General features: G+C 49.0%; 6 protein-coding genes across 6 annotated transcripts; 2 read left to right on the top strand and 4 right to left on the bottom strand.

Annotated features, from left to right (window-relative positions):
- Positions 1-95: 95 nt before the first annotated feature.
- Positions 96-2,348, bottom strand: GIQ15_06100 (uncharacterized protein; the record flags this gene model as incomplete). The annotated part of the gene is made up of 5 exons (XM_033553517.1): positions 96-179; positions 237-557; positions 615-1,420; positions 1,481-1,603; positions 2,039-2,348. 5 exons carry the CDS (start codon positions 2,346-2,348, stop codon positions 96-98), a joined length of 1,644 nt encoding a protein of 547 aa, XP_033404661.1.
- A 2,760-nt stretch (positions 2,349-5,108) lies between these two features.
- On the bottom strand, positions 5,109-6,047 carry GIQ15_06099 (xanthine phosphoribosyltransferase 1; the record flags this gene model as incomplete). Its single annotated transcript, XM_033553516.1, has 5 exons — positions 5,109-5,163; positions 5,226-5,338; positions 5,408-5,720; positions 5,780-5,886; positions 6,015-6,047. 5 exons carry the CDS (start codon positions 6,045-6,047, stop codon positions 5,109-5,111), a joined length of 621 nt encoding a protein of 206 aa, XP_033404660.1.
- A 3,717-nt stretch (positions 6,048-9,764) lies between these two features.
- GIQ15_06098 (HSF-type DNA-binding domain-containing protein) lies at positions 9,765-11,698 on the top strand (the record flags this gene model as incomplete). The annotated part of the gene is made up of 5 exons (XM_033553515.1): positions 9,765-10,117; positions 10,183-10,281; positions 10,335-10,746; positions 10,808-10,877; positions 10,932-11,698. The coding sequence occupies 5 exons, from the start codon at positions 9,765-9,767 to the stop codon at positions 11,696-11,698; spliced, it is 1,701 nt and encodes a 566-aa protein (XP_033404659.1).
- Positions 11,699-14,166: 2,468 nt separating this feature from the next.
- Positions 14,167-14,771, bottom strand: GIQ15_06097 (uncharacterized protein; the record flags this gene model as incomplete). Its single annotated transcript, XM_033553514.1, has 2 exons — positions 14,167-14,533; positions 14,599-14,771. The coding sequence occupies 2 exons, from the start codon at positions 14,769-14,771 to the stop codon at positions 14,167-14,169; spliced, it is 540 nt and encodes a 179-aa protein (XP_033404658.1).
- A 379-nt stretch (positions 14,772-15,150) lies between these two features.
- GIQ15_06096 (uncharacterized protein) lies at positions 15,151-16,985 on the top strand (the record flags this gene model as incomplete). The annotated part of the gene is made up of 8 exons (XM_033553513.1): positions 15,151-15,204; positions 15,306-15,392; positions 15,461-15,533; positions 15,602-15,684; positions 15,751-16,322; positions 16,381-16,427; positions 16,491-16,783; positions 16,851-16,985. The coding sequence occupies 8 exons, from the start codon at positions 15,151-15,153 to the stop codon at positions 16,983-16,985; spliced, it is 1,344 nt and encodes a 447-aa protein (XP_033404657.1).
- A 653-nt stretch (positions 16,986-17,638) lies between these two features.
- On the bottom strand, positions 17,639-20,406 carry GIQ15_06095 (beta-lactamase; the record flags this gene model as incomplete). The annotated part of the gene is made up of 10 exons (XM_033553512.1): positions 17,639-17,702; positions 17,744-17,896; positions 17,958-17,990; positions 18,431-18,658; positions 18,968-19,071; positions 19,142-19,374; positions 19,435-19,720; positions 19,813-19,900; positions 19,998-20,250; positions 20,319-20,406. 10 exons carry the CDS (start codon positions 20,404-20,406, stop codon positions 17,639-17,641), a joined length of 1,530 nt encoding a protein of 509 aa, XP_033404656.1.
- Between the last annotated feature and the right edge of the window lie 548 nt (positions 20,407-20,954).

Genomic DNA, 20,954 nt, shown 5'->3' with positions numbered 1-20,954 from the left:
GTGGATATGGCGAGCGGGAGATCATTAGTTAACATCACATCACAACATTGTATCAAACCAGAGAACTTTCCAAAATCATAAATAATATTCTTGTGTTACTGAGGAGGTTCATGGCCAGCCTCCCGCAACAGGCCCTCAAACATATCGCGAAGAGATTCTGGGAGTTCAGATGCCGATGGCTGACAAGGTATGTTAGTTTTGCTAGCAGTGGTGAGAGAGGGTCGAGACAAGCTTACATTATTCCTCATTAGACCATGAAGTAAGAAAAGAGCATTATCCCTATCTTTCGTCTTCTTCAAACGGTCGGTTTTATCCTTGGCCGATTCTCCTGGCTCTGGTGGGGAGATAGTCGAACGGACGGTGTCACATAGGCTTTGGATAACACACATGCTCTCCAAACAGTCAACAACTGCCTGAGACCCAGCTGGATGAGATGCCACTAGCGCAAGGGCAAACCAGCCTTCACTCTGAACAATGGGCCACTCGGTTTGGGTAATCATTATTCCTATTGGGCGCGCAACGTCCTTATGCAGGGTGAACAACCTATCGACTAACTCCTGTGTGTCAGAGGGCAATTCAGAATTTCCCTTCAGTCGCATTAGCGTGCGACATACAGCCGCGACTGTTCGCCCAATCTCGGTTTTGATAGGAGAAGAGTCTGTCTTGCCGAACAAAACGAGAAGTAGGGAGAGATAAGTGCGACGACTGGCGGGGGAATCTGCATCGGAAGAGATTGGTTCCAATAGACGGCCAATATTTGAGACTGAGGTTAAAATCGTTTGCCTTGTTAGGCTTACCGCCATAAGCTGCGCATGGGGGAGAGTTTCAAGGGCCCATAGCCGAGAAACGGCTTTGATAACGTCTGCTTCACCTAGATATTCACGATTATCTCCGGCTATTGCTAGGTTTTTCAAGAAGCCAAGGGAGCAATGTAGGACCGTTGCCTTCGCGTCATCACGCTTCAGCATGGATATTAGTGGTAGGTGAATCTTGAAGTCATGCAACATCGATTTGCAGACTTCGTCATCCCGAGCAACGTTGCCGAGTATAACACATGCACATATCTTGAGATCGTCCTTGTCGCTGCTGAGCCATGAAATCAGTGTCTCGGTTACCGGGCAACGCAAAGGGTAGTATTTGGGGAATGCGGGGAGGGCCGATATATCTGCAAGCGAGTGGTTGAGCTTAAGCCGTAGGGGCGACATAATGGAGTCATCTCCTTTGAAAGAATCCGCATAAATCGACAGGAGCTCTTCGACATGTTCGTTTATAATGCTCAGTTGTTGGAACTTGTCTTTTTGGAGATAGGCATTTAAACTATTCACTAAACAAGCGAATCCTTCTCCATGGGACTCTGAGCGAGATGTCGCATGTATTAAAAGGGGTAACGAGTCATCGGATGCAATGTCAATTGCTTGACCTATTCTGGTCAGCTATGATGTAGACGTATAGGGATCAAGGAGGGTCATACTTTGCTCACTTGCCATTTCCAACAACTCATAGGTGACTCCCAACAAGGCACTGCCTTTAAGCTTCTCGCTTGCTAATAGCTTTAGAAGCACCATAGAAATACCATTTTGAGCAACTTGAGTCTGTGCAGGGACTGGAAAGCCGGTTAGCTAATACTAAAAATAAGGAAGGAGGTCAACCTACCAAAGTCAACACATATATTATAAATAACTGGTATAGCGACATGAACTAGTCTCAGGTGACTGATCCATTGTATTATTGGCAAGGTATAATTCCTCTCAAGCACTCTTTCTCTATTTTCATCTATAGTTAGTCATGTTAGCTATCCATATGTCAGAAAGTAAGGGGAATAGATTATAGACTCACCAGTGTCGGCACACGAATTGCCAATAAATCTTAAAGCATGCAATAAGGTGTGTTCTTCAACCTCATCTGTGGATATAATGCGAAGGAAATAGTCCAATATTCCACATTGACCAAAGTAAGGTCTCCATTTTGCTAAATATCGTTGATACTTGTCACAACTTCTACCCAGCTTGAAGGATGAAGAAAAAGAGGCAAAACTTACCATCACGACTTGCATCTGCTAACATCTCTGTCACTTCGGCCATGTAGCTCGAGTTGCTCCTCCATAGCATATCGACTTGGGATAAGACTGCCTTCAGCCCTTCCATGCTTGGAGTGCCACTCTTAAGCCCCTTGTCTGCTAGCTCCAAAGAATTCAAGAGGGTGTGTAGTTCTTCATTCTGATTCTTATCCTCCGCACCCTTGAATTTTGTGCGTAGAGAGCGGATCATAGTTTCTTCTTCTTCTTGCGAGAGTTTAGATAGATCCTTTTCAGGTGCGGGAAGGGGTGATTTAAGAGTTTGATCATCCATATTGTGCGAAGTGTCCGGAGGGTATTTATTTAATTCTGGCCCTGCGTCCCTGGCCGGATTGGCCGGCGGTTCAACGGGAATCTCCATGGATTGATCCATGAGGGTACAGCTTCCTGGCGTGGATGCCTATATCGATGACACTCTGGAGGATGGGCCGCTTGACCAAAGGTCCAATCCGCAACCAAGAATGTCCGGGAAGTGGCAAGGGCCTCTAGATGCCCCCAAGGATGGCACCAGGCTTCAACGCTCTAAGGAGGACACCTTCTCAGTCATGTGGATATGGGAATCCTCGCTGGCGGTTAATGATAGATAGCTAATTAAACCAGGACTGAAGTCGCTAAATATAGGCACTATTGGAACAGTGCCATCCAGTGGGGTTCTATATGAGGTCCTATATACCGAGTATGGCTATTGGCGAGCAGCGTCCAGGGTGACATTAGACAAAGGCGCAGGTATCAGGCAATAGCGGACAGGTGACCAAAAAGGATCCAACTCCCTAAGCGCCGGTAACTGTTTAGCTGTTGATGCCTGGCGGAGATGCGAGATATCGCGAGTTCCAAGAAGTAGGGCATGTCGCGGGGCTAGGCCGCTTTGGGCCACCTCGCAGTTAGGGCTTGCTGCTGCCTGCAACGACATCCAACGTCCACCACTGTCAACAGTCAAGAGAAAGACGGCGCAATACGATATGGATGAACAAAAAGGACAAAAGACAAAATGAGACAGTTGGCAAAAAGAGCATAAATGACAAAAATGACAAAAATGAAAGTTGACAGTTGACGCCAGACTCATTACTGCCCTCGGCCAGAATCGAACTGGCATTTCCAGATATCCCGGAGTTATGCTCCCGAGTCATATTTTACTATGAGACTGGCGTGATAACCACTACACCACGAAGGCGCTACGATTGGCCTGGCTTTGAAGCATGAGAGAAGACTTTGTTGTGGCTATTTTGCTATACGCAGTGTGGGGCGCACACATACAGGTCATCAACAGGGGGCCATATTTTCATCTTAGGCTCTTATGTCTGCTTGACAGGATGCCTGTCGACTGTGCGTCTGAACTGCTCCGTGGGTGAGGCTTCAGTTGAAATTGCGAATAGCAGGGTATAAAGCCGATCTATACGGAGGGACTCAGGGATCTGAAGCTGGAGAGTATTGAGTACTCCGTACGGCACCACATGAGGCACAGGGGAACTGGTGCTGTAGTCCTATTTTTAACCTAATTATAGCCCTATATATGATAGGAGTTCTACTAGAGTAAGATATATACATATTGCCATAACGGGCGGGTATGCTTGGTAGTGGATGGAGGTAGAGCCACAACGCCAGTTCGTCCAAACCAGATCATCTTCGAGAATAAGATCCCCTCTACCCTCACAGAAGTCATAGACCACTTCACAGCTGTATCTCAACTAGCCTTCATATCAACATCCAGTCGCAGTATGAAGAACGCTGGAAACATGTGACGTGTGCGTATATATCACGTGATTATACAGCGCGAACCCCTTGCTGGCATCAGAAAGAGCTTCAAGGAGAGGAATTACCTGCCGCATCTCCTGATATTATATAGAAACGAAGACCAGTCGATTATCTCGTTGTCAAAGCCTTGGTCTGAATCCATCGCCGCCTCTCGCTAAGCTCCCAGTCGTCATTTTTCAATAGCAGCCATGACACGCGCGCAACAGACCCTTTCCATTGCATTGCTAGTTACTTCGGTACGTTGGACGCCACATCGTTGTTCTGACTCAATTGGAGACATTTGGTCATGTCTGAGGGATATACGCTAACCGTGATCTTTCTCGCAGCTCTACTTGGCTCTGTATCTGGGACTTCTACCACTTAACCAAACCGTACAGGAGGAAATCATCCCACATGTACGTTTCGCAAATAGTCCCGCGGGATAAAATGATTATGCGCCCTTGCACTCTGCCTCTCCTCGTTGAATCGCACAGGAAGATATAAACTGACTCCTGTTCTAATTGCGTTTTTATAGCTTCCTACATACTTCCTGATGGTACTGGGTTCATACCTGCTCTTCCGACTAGGCTGGGGAGTTTTCACATTCAACGACGTACCGGAGGCATATAAATCTTTACAGGCCGAAATAAGTACAGCAACAGCTGAACTGAGATCAATGAAGGTTGATGTCGACTGAACAAGCTACAATGGACGCCGCAGTATGATGTGGGAGAATACACAGACGACATAAAAGGGGGAATGCAATAGGACCATCTGCGTTTTCTACGCATTTTATTCTGGTCTTGATGAATTGCTTCTCTCTTTTTTTGCAGAATATGCGATCGTATAAGTGGGGGACTACCTTTCTTGCAACCTATTAACCGGAGGCGCTGGGAGGAATGATATAGATAGAATTATAATTTAAATGATTTTTTATGGCTGATTCAAAGGACTATCTGCACAGTCGATGTTCTCTTAATCTGAGTTGTTCCTCCAGAGCGGATGGGCTGATATGTTTGAGACACGGCCAGGTTAGAAGTCCGGCAACTCACTAACATCCGCTCTTGGGCATTCATGATAATGAAGGCTATCCCACCTTGTCTCTCCTCAGCGTGGGTATAGAAGGCATGGTAACAGGCCAGCGGCCACATCTTGTAATAGTAACACCTTAAGTCTGCACCTAGACCTCCATAGATGGGAAATATATTCGTTTTCGTAAGGTAGCTGGAACCAGACGGGCTAATGAAAGTAACTATCATATTCAACGTGAGAGGGTAAAATCTAACGAGTAGGTTTGGTCATTTTATGAAGATTCTAGAGGGTTTTCTTTAGCCAATCGGTCGTGCTCGTCGATATCTCTGGAAATGAAGTCAGTATGGCGATTGCGTAGTTAAAGAGATTAAAAGGTGGATGGACTGACGTGGCTTCCCAGGGGTAACAGATCCAAACATCTTCACTCGTGACGGCGGCAAGGTATCGGCCTTCTTCTAGCATGTCCGCTGGGAGTTGGCCCTTCTTTGGCTTGTTTTTGTTCTATATTCCGTCCCCGGCATATTAGCTTCTCTATACTCGAAGTAAAATGAGGCAAAATTGAAAGCTTACGTGTAGGACAAAGATCGAGAAGGTGGTCTTCTCCCCCTGTCGGCCAAGTTGTTTCTGCGCAAGCTCTACGTCCTTCTCTAGTTCGCGAACAGCATATTCCAAAGTCGTGCGGGTGTCGTCAACCTCGTCAACGATGAGAACATTCTTTCCAATCAAGTTTGCCATCTCCAACGAGCTCAAGTCGAGCCATTGTGTGCGTGTTACTTTGGTGCCCGGGACCTCCTCGGGGTCACCTCTGCCTAGATCTTCGTAGAGCGAGAGGCCGATGGCCTGGATAGGGATGTTTGGAGAATCCTTTTGCTTGAGGAAAGATCTGTTGATGGCAGGGTACCTTTAGTCCCAGCTCGACGTCGGATAGATAGAGCTTCATACCTTAGCATCCGCGCTGGAACGTATCCTCCACCGCCAATAGCGATCATGAGGTTTGGACGAAATTCATCGAGGATGCGGCCGGCGGAGGCCTGGCACAGCTTATGTACCTATATAGACAACAACCGCAGTACCAGTCAGACACCCATACCTCCGATTATTGGCTCTTGCGTGGTTATAAACGGCGGGGGAGATGTTCCGTCTATACAACGGGAACAAAGGAGCTGTTGTCCCGTACCTGGTTGTATGTGACGTAGACCTTCTCGACCATCTTGACGACCTAATCCCTGACCCTTGAACAAATCTGGTCCTTGTTATGGCTAGTTTTCTATCCAAAGTCCAGCGTATTAGTTAAAAAAGCAGTACTCCGTAAATAGGCAGCAAGTTCTCTCCGAGGGGCAGCAGCTCAGCGACAGGTATGCGGTGATCGCGTCGACTGTTCACGTACCTGGCTTTATACACTCCGCAGCTCTAGGAAACAGATCTCGTCCTGTGCAGAGGCAAAGAAAGGCCGCAAAATGTCTGTTTAAAATCTTTTCTCCCGACATGCGACAGTGAAGCCGGAGCCCGCCGCTGGTCCCTCCCAGCTCCAACTTTTGCTGATTGATAAGGGCCCATGCCCTAAGAAGCTCGGCATCTCCTTTCGGGCTAAGCATCCTACATCTTACATACACAACGCCGGCTTTCGAGAGCTCCGTTCAAGAGCTGCTGTCAAGAGCTGCATTCCAGAGCTGCTGCGGTATTCAAGACGAAGGACAAGGGAACAAGCGAGCGGTTCGTCCGTCCCACGCAGCCGCCAGCCAACTCGGGGCAACGGACGAGACTACATGGCGTTCGGTCTCGAGATGCGCCAGCGTCCAGCCTGCAGGATCGCCGACGCCACGACGATACATATAAGTAGTGGTCAGTGCTTTGTGGCAGACTCTTATGGCGTGTTCCCAGCCCATATCAGCATTCAACGGGCCAATCGTGTCGGCGCGGGATGGCTTTGGGAAGAGGATTTGAGGATAGGCCGTGGGGGGATACGATGTCCATCTAAGCGATCGGGCTTGGAGGAGATGCGCTAGCCCAGCTTGAGACGAACCTACGCTGGCGGTCCGTTGCCTTCGACATAAAATGAAGGGCTTCGCAGCATACGAGTACCCGGTATAACGTCGGGGGGAGACTGGTGTTTCGGGTCGAAATAAGGCAACGCTTACGGACGAGGGTGCCACCGCCACTATCTTTGGGATGGGCCTGTACGACACGCTTCGTACTCTCTCTTTTATTTTTATTTTTTATTCTTTTTGTTATACGTGCGACGCTCAGGATCAATATTATGCAAGGAGTGGCTTGGAGTATGAGCCGTTTTGTAGAACAGGCGCCGGTGCCGTGGGGGAAAAGCTAGGAGTTTCTAGATATATAACCGAGGGCAGCTGTCTCAGCTTACACCGCATCGCCCGTCGTTGCTCCTCTCGTACTCCTCTCGTACGGAGTAAGGTTGAAGTATCCCTCGAGCTGCGTGATGATACGGTGGACAAGTTTGCGTATAACCACCCCATGCATCCACATGACCAAGAGACCAGGATTAACAGTGGAAACAGAAACATGATGAAGAGAAACAGAAGAGAACAGAGCAGAAAAGTCGCCTTGCGCTAACCAGCATGTTCTCTGCAGTTCCGGGGGCGCAAGCACAAGCCAAAGGAACTAATGAGCGGACGAACTGCGGCCAAGATGTGTCAAGATCGAATGATCCATGTGAAATCGACAGCGCGCGCTTTGAGCTCTGGCAAGGACAACGGTTGTAAGCAGCTGATCTTCGAGGCCCTGCCAGGTCTCGTTCAAGGACAGGGATGCGATCTCCTGCGCCATCTCGCACTATTTCGGACTATTATGGCCATCTCTGCTGTGGATTAGCATGATGCATATACATAGTACACTGCACGTACGACCTGCCCACGTCCCAGGGTCGCGGGTCCTGGAATTTTGTCAGTTCGAACGGAAGAGAGCGAGCGAGAGAGAGAGCAAAGTCGTGCTGATTAATTATTCTTTTCCATCGCACGGTAGCAGCACCAAGAAACCAGAATCTCACTCGGATGGGAAGGGTTCCTACTGGCCGTTGGCTGCGATCGTGCAACCCTCAAGCTCCCCAAGGAGGAGAAAAGGGAAAAATAAAAAGATGGTGCCGCCTATCGCAAGCCTCCTGGCTGTTGATGGAGGGAAAAATGACCTATCCCATATGCGATGGTGACAGCTCACCCGCCCGGAAAGAAGAATTCCCACCGGATCGTACCCACGGCGTCGGAAAAGCATCCCCACGATCGGCTGCTGTTGTTCTAATTCGTTTCTATCCATGGTAGGAGGGTCTGACAAGATCACGTCTGTCAGGTAGGTTTTTCGAAACTTCCAAATTTACTTCCAGTTCGAGAAGTTCTGCGGAACCCACCGATTTCATGCACGTTGAACAACCATACGGCCCCCTCAGCCATTCAATAGTTGGCCGGGGCAAAAGACGAAAGAATGACGGGTAGGAAATAGGGGTTGAAAAAAAGAAGAGGCAGAGTACTCTCGACTGGCAGCCTGTTCGACGGTTGGAGAGCAATACCGTCCCAGGAGGCGACGAAGGAAGGAAAAAGGAATTCTGCAGGTGGGCTCCTGAGGAGTTGGCTGCAGGAACAGGCGAGCACACGGCCGCCCCAGATGAAAAATAGACATACTTCGCTACATGGTCGATGGAGCTTCTAGGGGTTGCTTCGTCCCCCATCGGATGGCTGGGCAGAGGCCGGGGGCGGGCGGTTGAAAGAATAGAAGGATGCACGCCCTAGGCAGGCAGGGAGACAGCGCCAAAGAAAGAATAGTAGCAGGCACTAGGAGGACGATAAGGACGGAAGATCCTGCTTGAGGCTGAGAGCTCATCTCGTCTCTACTCTTTAACAGTTACTCCGTACAGAGTACAGTGAAGAAGTTGTTTTTATAAATATAGATTGTTGTATACTCCGGTACTCACAGACGCCCTTGATCCTTGACCCCAGTCCCTGTCCGCTTGACGAGAAGTCGGGGTCGCAGCCCGAGCATCAGCAGCAGCATATCAGCAGCAGCGTCGTTCCATCAGTGCAAGTAGGAAAAGTAACTAGTTTGCCTGTAGCAGCAGCAGGAGGACGGAGTAGCTTCGCTCGCCCCAAGCCCACAGCACATCCACAGCCATCTTTGGACCCTGAACGCTTCCGCCCCATCCTCGCTTCAAGATTCTCTAAGACTCTCTCTAAGTCTCTTCTCTGTTCCCGGAGCTGATCCTCGAGAGTTGTTCTCCTCGTCTCGTCTCGTTGTCACCCCTTTCTGTCGTTGGAACAGCGTCGAGAACCATATCTACACAACCACCACGAACAGCATCTCTGCTTCGTCCAGCATCAGCGTCGTCCAGCGTCAGCATCGCCAGCGTCAGCATCATCAGCGTTACCATCGCCAGCATTAGTATTAGCATCGTCCATCTTCGAGCGATTCCTACAAGCCTCCGTCGGTTCCGCGTCGGCGCTCGATCGCCTCGTCTCGACACCTCCCGTCGACCAGCTCGCGCACCCCCAGATACAGCAGATACACCTCCAGCCAGGCTGAATGCGATGGTACAGGCTTCATCTCTAGATGCGATCTTGTTGACTTCTTCCCCTCTACGGCTCCACCTCTAGTGTGCCATCGTCCCCCACTTGACGGCTTGCGCAAACCACGAAACCCTGCCCTCTGACTCGGCCGGGCTGCGTCGTACTCGAGTTAAATACTCTCTGACACCGTCTGCGCAAGCTGCCAGCGTTGCATCTTTGCCGCGGTCGTCCTGCGCTTCCTTGCTTCACCGGTTGGTGGACGTATAACCGTCTCGATATTTTTTTCTTCACCCTTGGCCGTGACCTCGCGAGATATCTGGGAGACTCGAGACAACTCTAGACGGCGATTTAGATCCTAACCCACTATCTCCGATCTCGCTCTCACTCTGGCTCTCTCTACGTCTACCTCGATCATGAACCGGATGCTTGATCCTCCCTTGCGAAATCCGTTTCATGGGCCGTCCGTTGGCGACCTCTCCGCGAAATCGAGGACCATACCGCTCATCTCCTCCACCGCTCCGGCGAACGAGTCTATCAGCCCGGGTGACCCAATGGATATGAGCCCGTCGACGTCGACCTCAATGGCTCCGCCGCTGCAGAACGGCCCGGAGGTAGACAGCGTCAATTCCAATGCGAACCACACGAACGGCACGGCCATGGAGTCGATGCAGTCGCAAAGCTCGAACGCGAACCACCCAATTGGCGCGGCAGCAGCTGGACAGCAGCCCAAGGTTGTTCAGACGGCCTTCATTCACAAGCTATACAGGTTGGACTGATCTTCTCCCTGCATTGAGGTTTTGGAAAGGCGCATCCGCTGACAGCTTTTCACAGTATGCTTCAGGATCCCAGCATCCAGCATTTAATATCTTGGTCAAGCTCGAATGAGAGCTTCGTCATGTCTCCTTCGTCAGACTTCTCAAAAGTTCTATCGTATGTGCTCTTATTCCGCGTATGCGAGCTGTTCTAATAAATCTCATTTATAGGCAATATTTCAAGCATACCAACATTTCCTCCTTTGTTCGGCAATTAAACATGTACGGCTTCCACAAAGTGAGCGACGTCTTCCACACGGGATCTCCCGACTCGCCGATGTGGGAATTCAGGCACGGAAACGGCAGCTTCCGAAAGGGAGACGTTGCTGGACTGCGAGATATCAAGCGGAGAGCTTCCAGACACGCTCTAATCCACCGAGACTCATTTTCGGCCCATAAGCCGAACCCGTCACAGCCAGGAACGCCCGCAGAGCCCACCGTGGACGGTCAGGATCCAAGAATGGCCACTTTGGAACAATCCTTGTATGACATGCATAACCGGCTATCGCGTATGGAGGATCAGAACGCGCTTCTAAGCTCGCACTGCCATGTACTTACCGAGGGCCTGGCCAGGTGCCATCAGGTAAGTGGTGTTGCCGAATGTTCTTGTCTAGTCTTCCACTAACACCTCTGCTACTCCGCAGTGGACAAGTTCGATGTCGTCATTTATCGTCTCGTTGGTTCCTGATACCGAAAACAGTATTCATAGAGATGGTAAGTGGTTACGTTGACATGACAACATATAGCAGTTGCTAACGTGGATATCAGCCGCCAACATGCAGCGCGAAATCACTCGACAACTAGACTACATCCGTACCCTAGAAAACCCTCAGGATGCCATGGTGTCAGGAAGGCAAACATACTTCTCCAACATGTCACTCGACCCCGGTCCTCCTCCACTCTCCCCTCGCCAGGTATGCCAGGATGACGGCAGACGTCCCTCCGGAATACGCCATCCCTTACCACCTCATATCACCATCTCACCTCATCGCCATGGCTCTATCGGCGGTACAAATCCGGCACCAGTATACAACAAACCCCAGATCCCACAGCAATCAAGCCTCCATCCTCTAACATCAGTCTCTTCTCCTCCTGGCCTCAATCTAGCTCGCCGCCACACCTCAGCCGACATCAGACAGCACGGTTGGCCCCCATCAGCCGGACCTTCGCCCAACTCCCAATATGGGCCCACCACCTCCATCCAATGGCCCTCCTCACCAAGTCGCAACCCCAATTCCTCTGACCAGCACGTCCGCGATGCCCTAGCACGATACGAGCTCGGTGGACCACGACGACAGCAAGAACCGCCTCGACACGCTACGCCACCACTACTCCTAGACCCATCCCAGCCAGACAATGGCTGGTCGATAGGAGGACCCAAGTTTCCCCGCCCAGTAGAGTCACTGCCAGCAACACGCCGATCTAGTATGGCGAGTAACGTACACTCACTGCTGAACCCATCATCTGCCGCCGAACGAATCGAGGAGAACGATGGGCCTCTGGGAGAAGACCGGAAACGTAAAAGGCTTCAATGATTAATTACCGTTACCTATCTACCCATCTACCGACTTGGCTATACACCACCAGCGTCGTATGCCGTACCTCGTTCTCTATCCCTTGGTTTATTTCACTTTCCTTTATATCAACCATCTCAAGGATTTAGCTTGCATGTCTAACAATTTCCAAAAGTCAAAAAAATACCCCATTTGCTTTACGGCTCTCTTCAGACCCATCTATGTCTCCTGTATATCTGCAACATCTTCATCATGGGTCGGAATGCATTGGCGGAGGCATTTATCGTTATAAAGACCATACTTATATACCACCACATCCCATCATCTCTTGATCCAAATCCTTTGTTTACCAACATGCCATTTCTTTTTTTTTTCAATTTTAATTTCAATCTCATACTCACCCTCTCCATTCTTTATATCTCTCCGTACGGCTATTTTTTCTTGTCTTTTTCTCTTCTTCCCCGGCGCGCAAATTTTATGAGTTGCCGGCATGGCAATGAAGTCGGTTTAGTCACTTTTTGTCTCCTTTTAGCTTCGAGTTTTCTTGTTTATTTGGGTTGGATTGGTTGATTGTTTGGCTTGGCTGTATAGTAAAGCTGTTGGCAATGGGATTTCAGCTCCCAGGTCCAGGCTTTTGGGTGTGTTTAGGGGAGGTGTTTTGGATGGACACAGCATTGTGCAGAGGTATATACCATGGCATGGGGAGGTAGTTGTTAGCAATATTTCTTCAATGTGTAAATGTGAGCTTCTATATTGGCTATTGAAAGCAGTCCCAGTTTATCCTGTCCTTCTGTGTATCTTGAATTCTACCATACATCATAGTGTATCTTTATTAGATGTTAATTACCATCCTACAGCTAGGACATTATGTGCAGTCTAGTATGTATCTAGTTCATGTCTAACCTTCTAGGAACACTTACTATAGGACATCAGATAAGATGCGGGACATTCACTGGGAACTACCTAGTGAATACCGAGTATATCTATAAGATGCAAAGCAGATATCTACATCATGTTGCTCGAGAAGCAGACAGCTAACCAGGTTGTATCACCACTAAGACTGCATCTTATACTCATATCACTACTTTCATCCCCTAAGCTTCGACTTCTACTTCTAAAGAGACTCGCATATATCTCTTGGCATTATTGCCCTGCTTCCAGGCATAGAAGATGGCGTTCCCTCCTCCACCATCACCTTCACCACCCAGCAGTCCAGCGAAGATAGCAGATATCCCATACAGATCAGCCGAGCCAGATGATACTTATTCCGAGTCGAGTTTGAGTTCGATTTCAGACTGTGATTTTGACTCGTCCGATAGTGACGCGCCAATTTTGTCAAGACGGCAACGCCAGACAAGATCGCGAAGAAACGCGCCTCGAAGTACATCGAAGAGAGCCCGATCCACGTCTCTTGGGCAGAGGCAAGAAAAGAAACAAAAGATCAAACAAGAGGAAGAAGCCGACACGCTAACAATGAAGTCCATGTTCGTATTTTCCTGTTTTACCCGGCTTCTCAGCCTGGCCTTTGTTCTATCTTAAGAAGAAGGACGAGAAAGGGGTAGTAAACACGACTGACTGGTACGATAGTAGCAACCCTTTCAAAACTACGATCAAGTTTATCGTTGGCCCAGATAATGAAGAATTTCAGGTACACCCTTTTTCTACTTCAGAGCATTGGGTTGTCTGGTCTATTTCCCATAGGGGATTCTACGGAGCCAGTTCGGCTTCCAGATCTTGACTCTAAGACGTTCACAGCATTTGTGGAATGGCTGTATGGCGCTCACATGAGGTCGGAAGAAGTCGTGGACACAAAAATAAAATACAGTAACCTGATAGATTTATACTGTGTCGGCGAGAAAATGGGCGGAGGAGAGAATTGGATGGGCCTTGTTGTAAAGGAGATGATCGAGCTATTCGATCGCACGCAGCGACGAATTCCCATGGAAGTGACATCCGTCGTCTATGAGAAGTTCCCCGAGGCCTCGCAAATGAGGCGTCTATGGGTCATGTTTAACGTGCTTGGGGAAGCGGACAGGCAGAGCGTCAACGTCGAGTTCCTGCAGGATCTGAGCTGGACACAACGGTTTATAATACGAAAACACCAACCGGATATAGAGTATCTGCTTGAAACTTTCAAACAAACAGGGACCACGTCCGGCGTTGAAAAGACAAGTGCTCCCAGCAACGTCTCTGCCTCTGCCTCTCAAAATAGCCCTGCAACTCAGCCTGCCAAACAGGTTATTGCAAGACAGTCGCAGCAACAGCCCGAACCACAGTCGCAGTCACAGTCACAGCCACAGCCACAGGCAACCTGGCGGACAAGAGCGGAGAGAAGACCTGAGTCTAGCCTAACACCAAGCGTTACAAACTCGGCCCAAAGGGGCTCCGCGAACAAGTCACAACACAATGCGTATGAGGATTTGCTGAAGAGTTTCCAGTCTGCCCGGCCACGGGGGAGTGCACCTCCATAATAATAATCCCCAGACGGCTCATCTCCTCCCTTTCTTCGGTTTTCTCTGCGAGAGAACCTCATCAAGATAACTTCCGGTTCTCTTCTTCACGCCGGAACCCGTCTTCACGGCCGACGATTGATCCTCTGAGTTTCCTTTTCGTTTGCTTTTACCCAATGACGACCTCCCGTCCTCCTCGTCACTGTCCTCAGCCACCTCATTCGCTTGGTTTGGAGTAGAGCCGGTCTGTTTTATCCGGGAGCCAGCATTTTTTGGCCCCGGTGCTTCGGTCTTTCGGAAATTCTTGCCCAAAAGCTGCTTCCTTAGCTTGTCATTGGAGCTGAGTTCTGTTCGTTTTATGCTTCCATCTGCCTCTTTCTGGGGTATAGGCGCTCCAAGGCCCAGTCTACAAGACACGAAGACCATGTTAGTTAAGAAACTTATCAAGTAAAACTGAAAAGAGACACCTACTTCTCCGGGACTGCTGTGAATATCTCGTCTTCCTCTCGCTGGAGCTCCTCCTCCGACTTTGTATTGGCACTTTCTTCGGCAGTTTTGGGAGGCAGCCAGGACGCAATCAGCCTCTGGCTTCGTGCTAGAGCGACGTTCGCCCTGTTAAATATCACATCTGCCTCTGACGCCATCTTATCTCTCTTTCTCTCTCTTTTTTTCTCTCGTCCTTGAAGATGTTAGATGTTTGATATAAATGTAAGGAAATAATCAAGCCTTCGTTAGCCGTACTGTCGTATTGATCTTTCAGTACCGCCCACTGCTATTTCTGCGGTGTCCGGAGCAGATCGGGCCGTATTTGTATGCGTATTACCCGTTCACGTTACCCACCCGGCTCGCTCCGCCAATCAATCTCTGAACCTCCATGGATGCGCAAGGCAAAGCATCACCACGTTTCCGATTTTTGCTTGCGTTTCTTCCATCTCTTCATCTCCAAAAGACGCCATCCTCTACTCCCGCTCGCCCTTTTGTATAATACTTTCTTCTTGGGTTCCGTCGGAGCTGATTTTCAAGATGTTCAAGCTCGCTCGTGGCAAGCCAATTGCTGCGGCTTTCAGATCCGCCGTCGTGAGTTCCGCAACCTAACCTCTATCCCGTACCTCAATTGTTTGGTCTCTCGGCTTCCGGATGGCGTGGAATGCTAATACGCGAACCTGTGTTGCTTGTAGGAGTCGCCTCTCCGCACTAGATTCGCTCAATCGCAGCGAAGGAACCTCTCGATACACGAATATCTCTCTGCCAACCTCCTCAAAACTGTTAGTATTGACTGTTTATCTCTACGACGTGCAGTGCAGCTTTCTAACGCGGCATTGGTGCAATACAGTATGGCGTCGGTGTCCCACAGGGTGAAGTTGCACGCACTGGTGCTGAGGCTGAGGCCATTGCGAAGAAAATCGGTATATTTACTTCCACTTCACCCTCAATTGACTGAAGAACGAAAAGGCTGAGAGAGGAATGATGATAGGTGGTGAGGACATGGTCATCAAGGCCCAGGTCTTGGCCGGTGGCCGTGGAAAGGGTACCTTCGACAATGGCTTGAAGGGAGGTGTGAGAGTGATCTACTCGTATGTGTTCTACTCTTATTGTACCGCTGCTCTTTGTTGTTGATGCCAGACTGACATCTTCCCCCCCCCTGCCAGTCCAACTGAGGCACGCATGTTCGCCGACCAGATGATCGGCCACAAGCTTGTGACCAAGCAAACCGGTGCCCAAGGTCGTCTCTGCAATGCCGTGTACATCTGTGAACGCAAGTTCGCCCGCCGAGAGTTCTACCTCGCCATCCTGATGGACCGTCAGACCCAGGCCCCAGTCATCGTCTCCTCCTCGCAGGGTGGTATGGATATCGAGGCTGTCGCTAAGGATACCCCCGAGGCCATCACCACTACCCCAATTGACATCCACACCGGTGTTACTGATGATATTGCCCGAAACATCGCTACCGGTCTCGGATTCTCCGAACAATGTGTCCCAGAGGCTATGGAAACCATCAAGAAGCTCTACAAGGTCTTCATGGAGAAGGATGCCACTCAGATTGAAATCAACCCTCTGTCTGAAACCTCCGACCACCAGGTCCTTGCCATGGACGCCAAGCTTGGTTTCGATGACAATGCCGAGTTCAGACAAAAGGAGGTCTTCTCTTGGAGAGACACCACCCAAGAAGATGCTGATGAAGTCAAGGCTGCCGAGTAAGCGGTCCCATAACAACCATGAAGAGTATATTTGCAATTCTAACCAATGCCTTAGATCTGGCCTCAACTTCATCAAGTTGGATGGAGATATTGGATGCTTGGGTAAGCACGCCTTATTTTGAATCTCATGTTATCCTTTTTTTTACTAACTATTCGGTTATGAAGTCAACGGTGCTGGTCTCGCCATGGCCACTATGGACATCATCAAGCTCAACGGTGGAAGCCCCGCTAACTTCCTTGACGTTGGCGGTGGTGCCACTCCTGCCGCTATCCGCTCTGCTTTCGAGCTCATCACCAGCGACCCCAAGGTCACTGCTATCTTCGTTAACATTTTCGGAGGTATCGTGAGATGTGATGCCATTGCTCAAGGTTTGATCAATGTCGTCCAAGAGATGAACCTCCGTACTCCAATCGTCGCCAGATTGCAAGGTACCAACATGGAGAAGGCCCACGCTTTGGTAAGTTTATCACAAGATTGAGGCATGAAATGATTAGGTTCCCCTCTAACTGACATCCTACTTCTAGATCAGCGAGTCTGGCCTCAAGATCTTCTCCATCGAGGACCTCCAGGTCGCCGCCGAGAAGTCCGTCCAATTCTCCAAGGTCGTCAAGATGGCCAGAGATATTGATGTCGGTGTTGAATTCACGCTTGGTATTTAAAACTCGGGCCACCATTCGACTTTTCTGCATCTTTACCCTGTCTCTTTGCATGTTCAACCCTCCCTCCTTCAGGAGTGAGTGGAAGACCCAACTGGACGATACAGGCGTATGCTCTTTTTCTCAGATCACTGACATGTTGTACTAACCGTTTTTACTCCTGCTGTTGCAGAAAAAGTGCACTAGGTGAAGCCACGACCCCTGTTTCAAGTTATTGATCCATATATCTTTTTCTTTCCTTTCCATCTTGTGTCATTATTTTTATTTAGCACGTAAATGTGGGTTCAGTCTATACGCCACATGTTAATCTATAGAAGGACTCTTTTTTCTTTTGGAACCTGTAACTAGCTGTGTATAAGGATATGTAAGGGGAAAATATTCAGTGGATGGCTGAAACCTGAAATACAGATGTGGGGCTGAATAGCTGTGTGCTCTCGCATATGTATTACATCGAAGGTTGATACCTAAGATTTTGTCTTCATCGTGGTCCTCACTATGTATGTAGGTGTATGTTCTAGCGTCTTAGGCCAACAGTGTTGATAGTGCTGTTTCCCTTTGCATTTCTCAACTTCCCCAGGTTAAACATACGACCCAAGGCAAAGTTGAACACCGCGACCCAAAGCCAGGCACCACTAAGCAGATAAATCGATGCGATTTTACTCCCAGCCCATACCCATTTCCTCGGACTCAGTCTCCACGGCCATATCCAGCGCCATGGAGCTGGGCCGTACAGAACCTGTGTGACCACCTGTCGAGCGTACACTTCGTTTGGTGTGGCTTTGTCCTGACTGTGCTGGACACGACGGTTATATTCAGACCGTATTGGCTGGTATATAGAATCAGGTGCTAGTGTGCGCGGTGTGCGAGCAATCCGTGATTCAACGCCGCCAGTTATAATGGTGACGACATTGACTCTAGACCGGATTGTTAGTATTGGTTTTGCTTGATAATTAGTTGTAGGGAATGCATAAATACCCGAAGGGCTCTAATTCCACTCTGAGCGTATCACTGTATGAATGCAGTGCACCTTTGGTAGCATTGTATACAGATCCAAAAACTAAGGTATTATCTATTCATTCGTTAGGCCAGCACTAATGTGATACTAGTAAATAATTGATGGATTAAAGGACTTACTCCTGCGACAGATCCTATTTGCACAATTGTGCCTTTGGCCTCGATGATGAGTGGTGTGAACACCTTGCACATATGTATCACCCCTATGATATTAGTCTCGAATGTCCGACGCACCTCGTCCATGTCTACATCGAGAGCTGGGACGGTGTAATCTGTTCGATCCTAAATATCAGCCACTCTCTCTGCAGATGATTAGTTACCAGCGGTGAGAAATGATCATACTTCGTCCGCTAGAATAGGTATGAGGAGTTAGCAAATGGCCGAATATCAAAAGTCAACATATCCAAGTTGGTAGGACGTATAAAAGTACTTACGCATTATTGACTAGGACATCCAATCCCTTCCCTTCGCCCAGTATGGACTTCAACTCATCCAAACACGCTAAGACGCTCTTCTCCTCGTCCACCACAAGACTCATGGTCTCAATCCCCTTCTCTTCGAGGTCTGCCAGTGTATCTTTACTTCTTGCAGTTGCAAAAACGCGTAGGCCATTGCGCTGAAACTCAAGAGCCAGGGAATGGCCAATTCCACCTGGCGAACAGCTATGTACGACGCGTTAGCTCTGCATTCGTCGTCGTCGTTGCCCGGTCTTGGGACAGAGGAGCTCACCCAGTTATGAGGACGGATTTGCGATTATCGGGAGAGGACATGGCTATTGATTCTGATCATACGTATAGTATTGGAAAATATATGTGGTATAAATATTTATATATTCGTCTTGTCTATGGAAGTTGGCAGCCACACGAGCGTGCGGTTGATTGGTGGCGGTAGCTCGTGTCGAAGAGCTAAATAACTAGCTACAGAGGTCAATACCGAGGTCTAACTATTTATCAACACCACACTGCTTATACACAGCAGCTTCGAGCTCATCCAACATGTCCAGCGCAGAAGAGTCAAAGGGAGGAAATGAGTGCAAAAAGAGGGTACCGCATATACCAGCCTTCATATCCAGCCACTAAATGAGAAGCAGTTAGCAATAGCTACGCCAAGCTGGTGATGTTAATAGCTGGGGTTAGAGGACATACCCAGAAAGCGTTTGCAGCTCCAGCCCAAGACACAGATCCTGGAGACCGGGCATTGGGGACTTGATCTAGGTTAATGCATGTTGATAGGCCCATATCAATGACCTTCCCTGGATTGATCATGCGACTCATTTGCTCTGGACCCCGATTGCGAATTGCGTTCAGCTCTTCATTGCTCTCTAGCTGGGGAGAGAGAATTGCATCAACACTCTCGCGCCGCAGGACATTTTCTCCTCCTCAGAGTATCATCTGCAGCAGACGGGTATATTCCTTAGGCGTCGAGTACAGCCCGATACCGCCCATATCATCCTTAGCCGGGATCGTGTATGGGATCGGGATCGAAGATAGAGTTCCATCCGGCGCCCGTTGAGAAAGTTCGACGCGCCTTGTCTCAAATTCGGGGTGACTTTCAGGATGGAACGTGGTTGCGGTCAAGCCAAGTTTTCGGAAGATATTCTCCTGCATGAATTCTTCAAGTTTCTGATTTGAAACCTTTTCGACGATGAAACCGGCCCAATCGATTCCGGGACCGTAGCCCCAGGATTCGCCTGGCTCGAAGGCCAAGGGCAAGCGATATGTGTCCTGCAAGCAATGTGAGATGTCTGTTTCGGTCTACGGATAATTATACGGCACTTGCTCTGTAGCCGGTGGACGATGCCTGGTGGTAGACTTACCCTAGACGTTACATCTGTCGTGGCAGTATGGTTGTGATACTCAGCCCATCTCCTAACCGATGCATTGACGGCAAGATACACAAACCCGCTAGAGTGAGTTAACAGCCGTCGTAAGGTAATTTTTTGTTTTGCCTTACGGAGAATCGGCTTTCCTGTGTCTCGATTAGTTTGAGATATCTACCCACCAGGCGTATAAGGAGATCATACCGTTGTCTTCTTCGTCAAACCCAACAATGATGTCAGGCTCCGCAAGCTCTGGTAAAATAGCCCCGGCATCATCGTCTAAACCAACAAGCCCTTTCTCGACTGCCACCATGACAGCTACGGCCGTGACTAATTTGGCCATGGAAGCAATCCAAAACATCGAGTCCTCCGTCACAGGGGCTCCGGACCCGTCAACCTTCAGAGTCCCATGAGTTGTGGAATGTAATAATTTCCCTAAAACGGATATGAGCAGTGCCTTAGTGGTCGTTTCTATACACCGAAAGCGGTCTCTTGTCGTTTACCTTCGTGATCAGAGACCTTGAAGGCCGCAGCATGGAACTTGGAGCCATTGGCGGAGCAAATCCTCTCGATAATTTGAGCAGGGTCCATGGTAGATGGGATTATGACACTGAAGCTGTCAATGGAATAAAAGAAGATGTGTATAGATCGTTTTGCGGGGTATCTTGGGTGGTATTTATAGTAATTTTGTCCGCCGTGAAGTCGCGAATAGAATAGGCAGAACTACTATCGTCTTTGCTGCGTCTCTCTAACCTCCGGAGTCCCTAATTAGGTATTTCCCGTATTCGTGTAGTTGAATGGGAGCCACTTGAGCGTAGATGCGAGGCTCGGAGTACATTTTGGGTTAGTTTGCTTGTACTGGGGAACTTATTGATCGCCAGGTTTAAAAGACGGCCAGTAACACGTTGCCCGCTACTACGAGCATCTGTCAAGCAATTTGACTGTTACCATGTTAAACTTATGTGTACGGAGTATAGCATCGAAGATAGAACATTTACAGATACGAAAGCGGTTTCCAACTCGGGTGTTTTTCTGGCCGCTTTTACAGTCTTGGCGCTACTGAGGGTGTACCTGCCCGCCGCTTTAAACTATCGTGAGGTGCAGTTAAGCTTCAGCCCATCAAGCGCCATTTCCGTAGT

Source organism: Arthroderma uncinatum (genome assembly GCF_011692745.1).
Source record: "Arthroderma uncinatum strain CBS 119779 chromosome Unknown scaffold4, whole genome shotgun sequence".
Classification (NCBI taxonomy): Eukaryota; Fungi; Ascomycota; class Eurotiomycetes; order Onygenales; family Arthrodermataceae; genus Arthroderma; species Arthroderma uncinatum.
The sequence above is the reverse complement of the archived record's forward strand: the minus strand, read 5'-3'. Positions and strand labels throughout refer to the sequence as shown.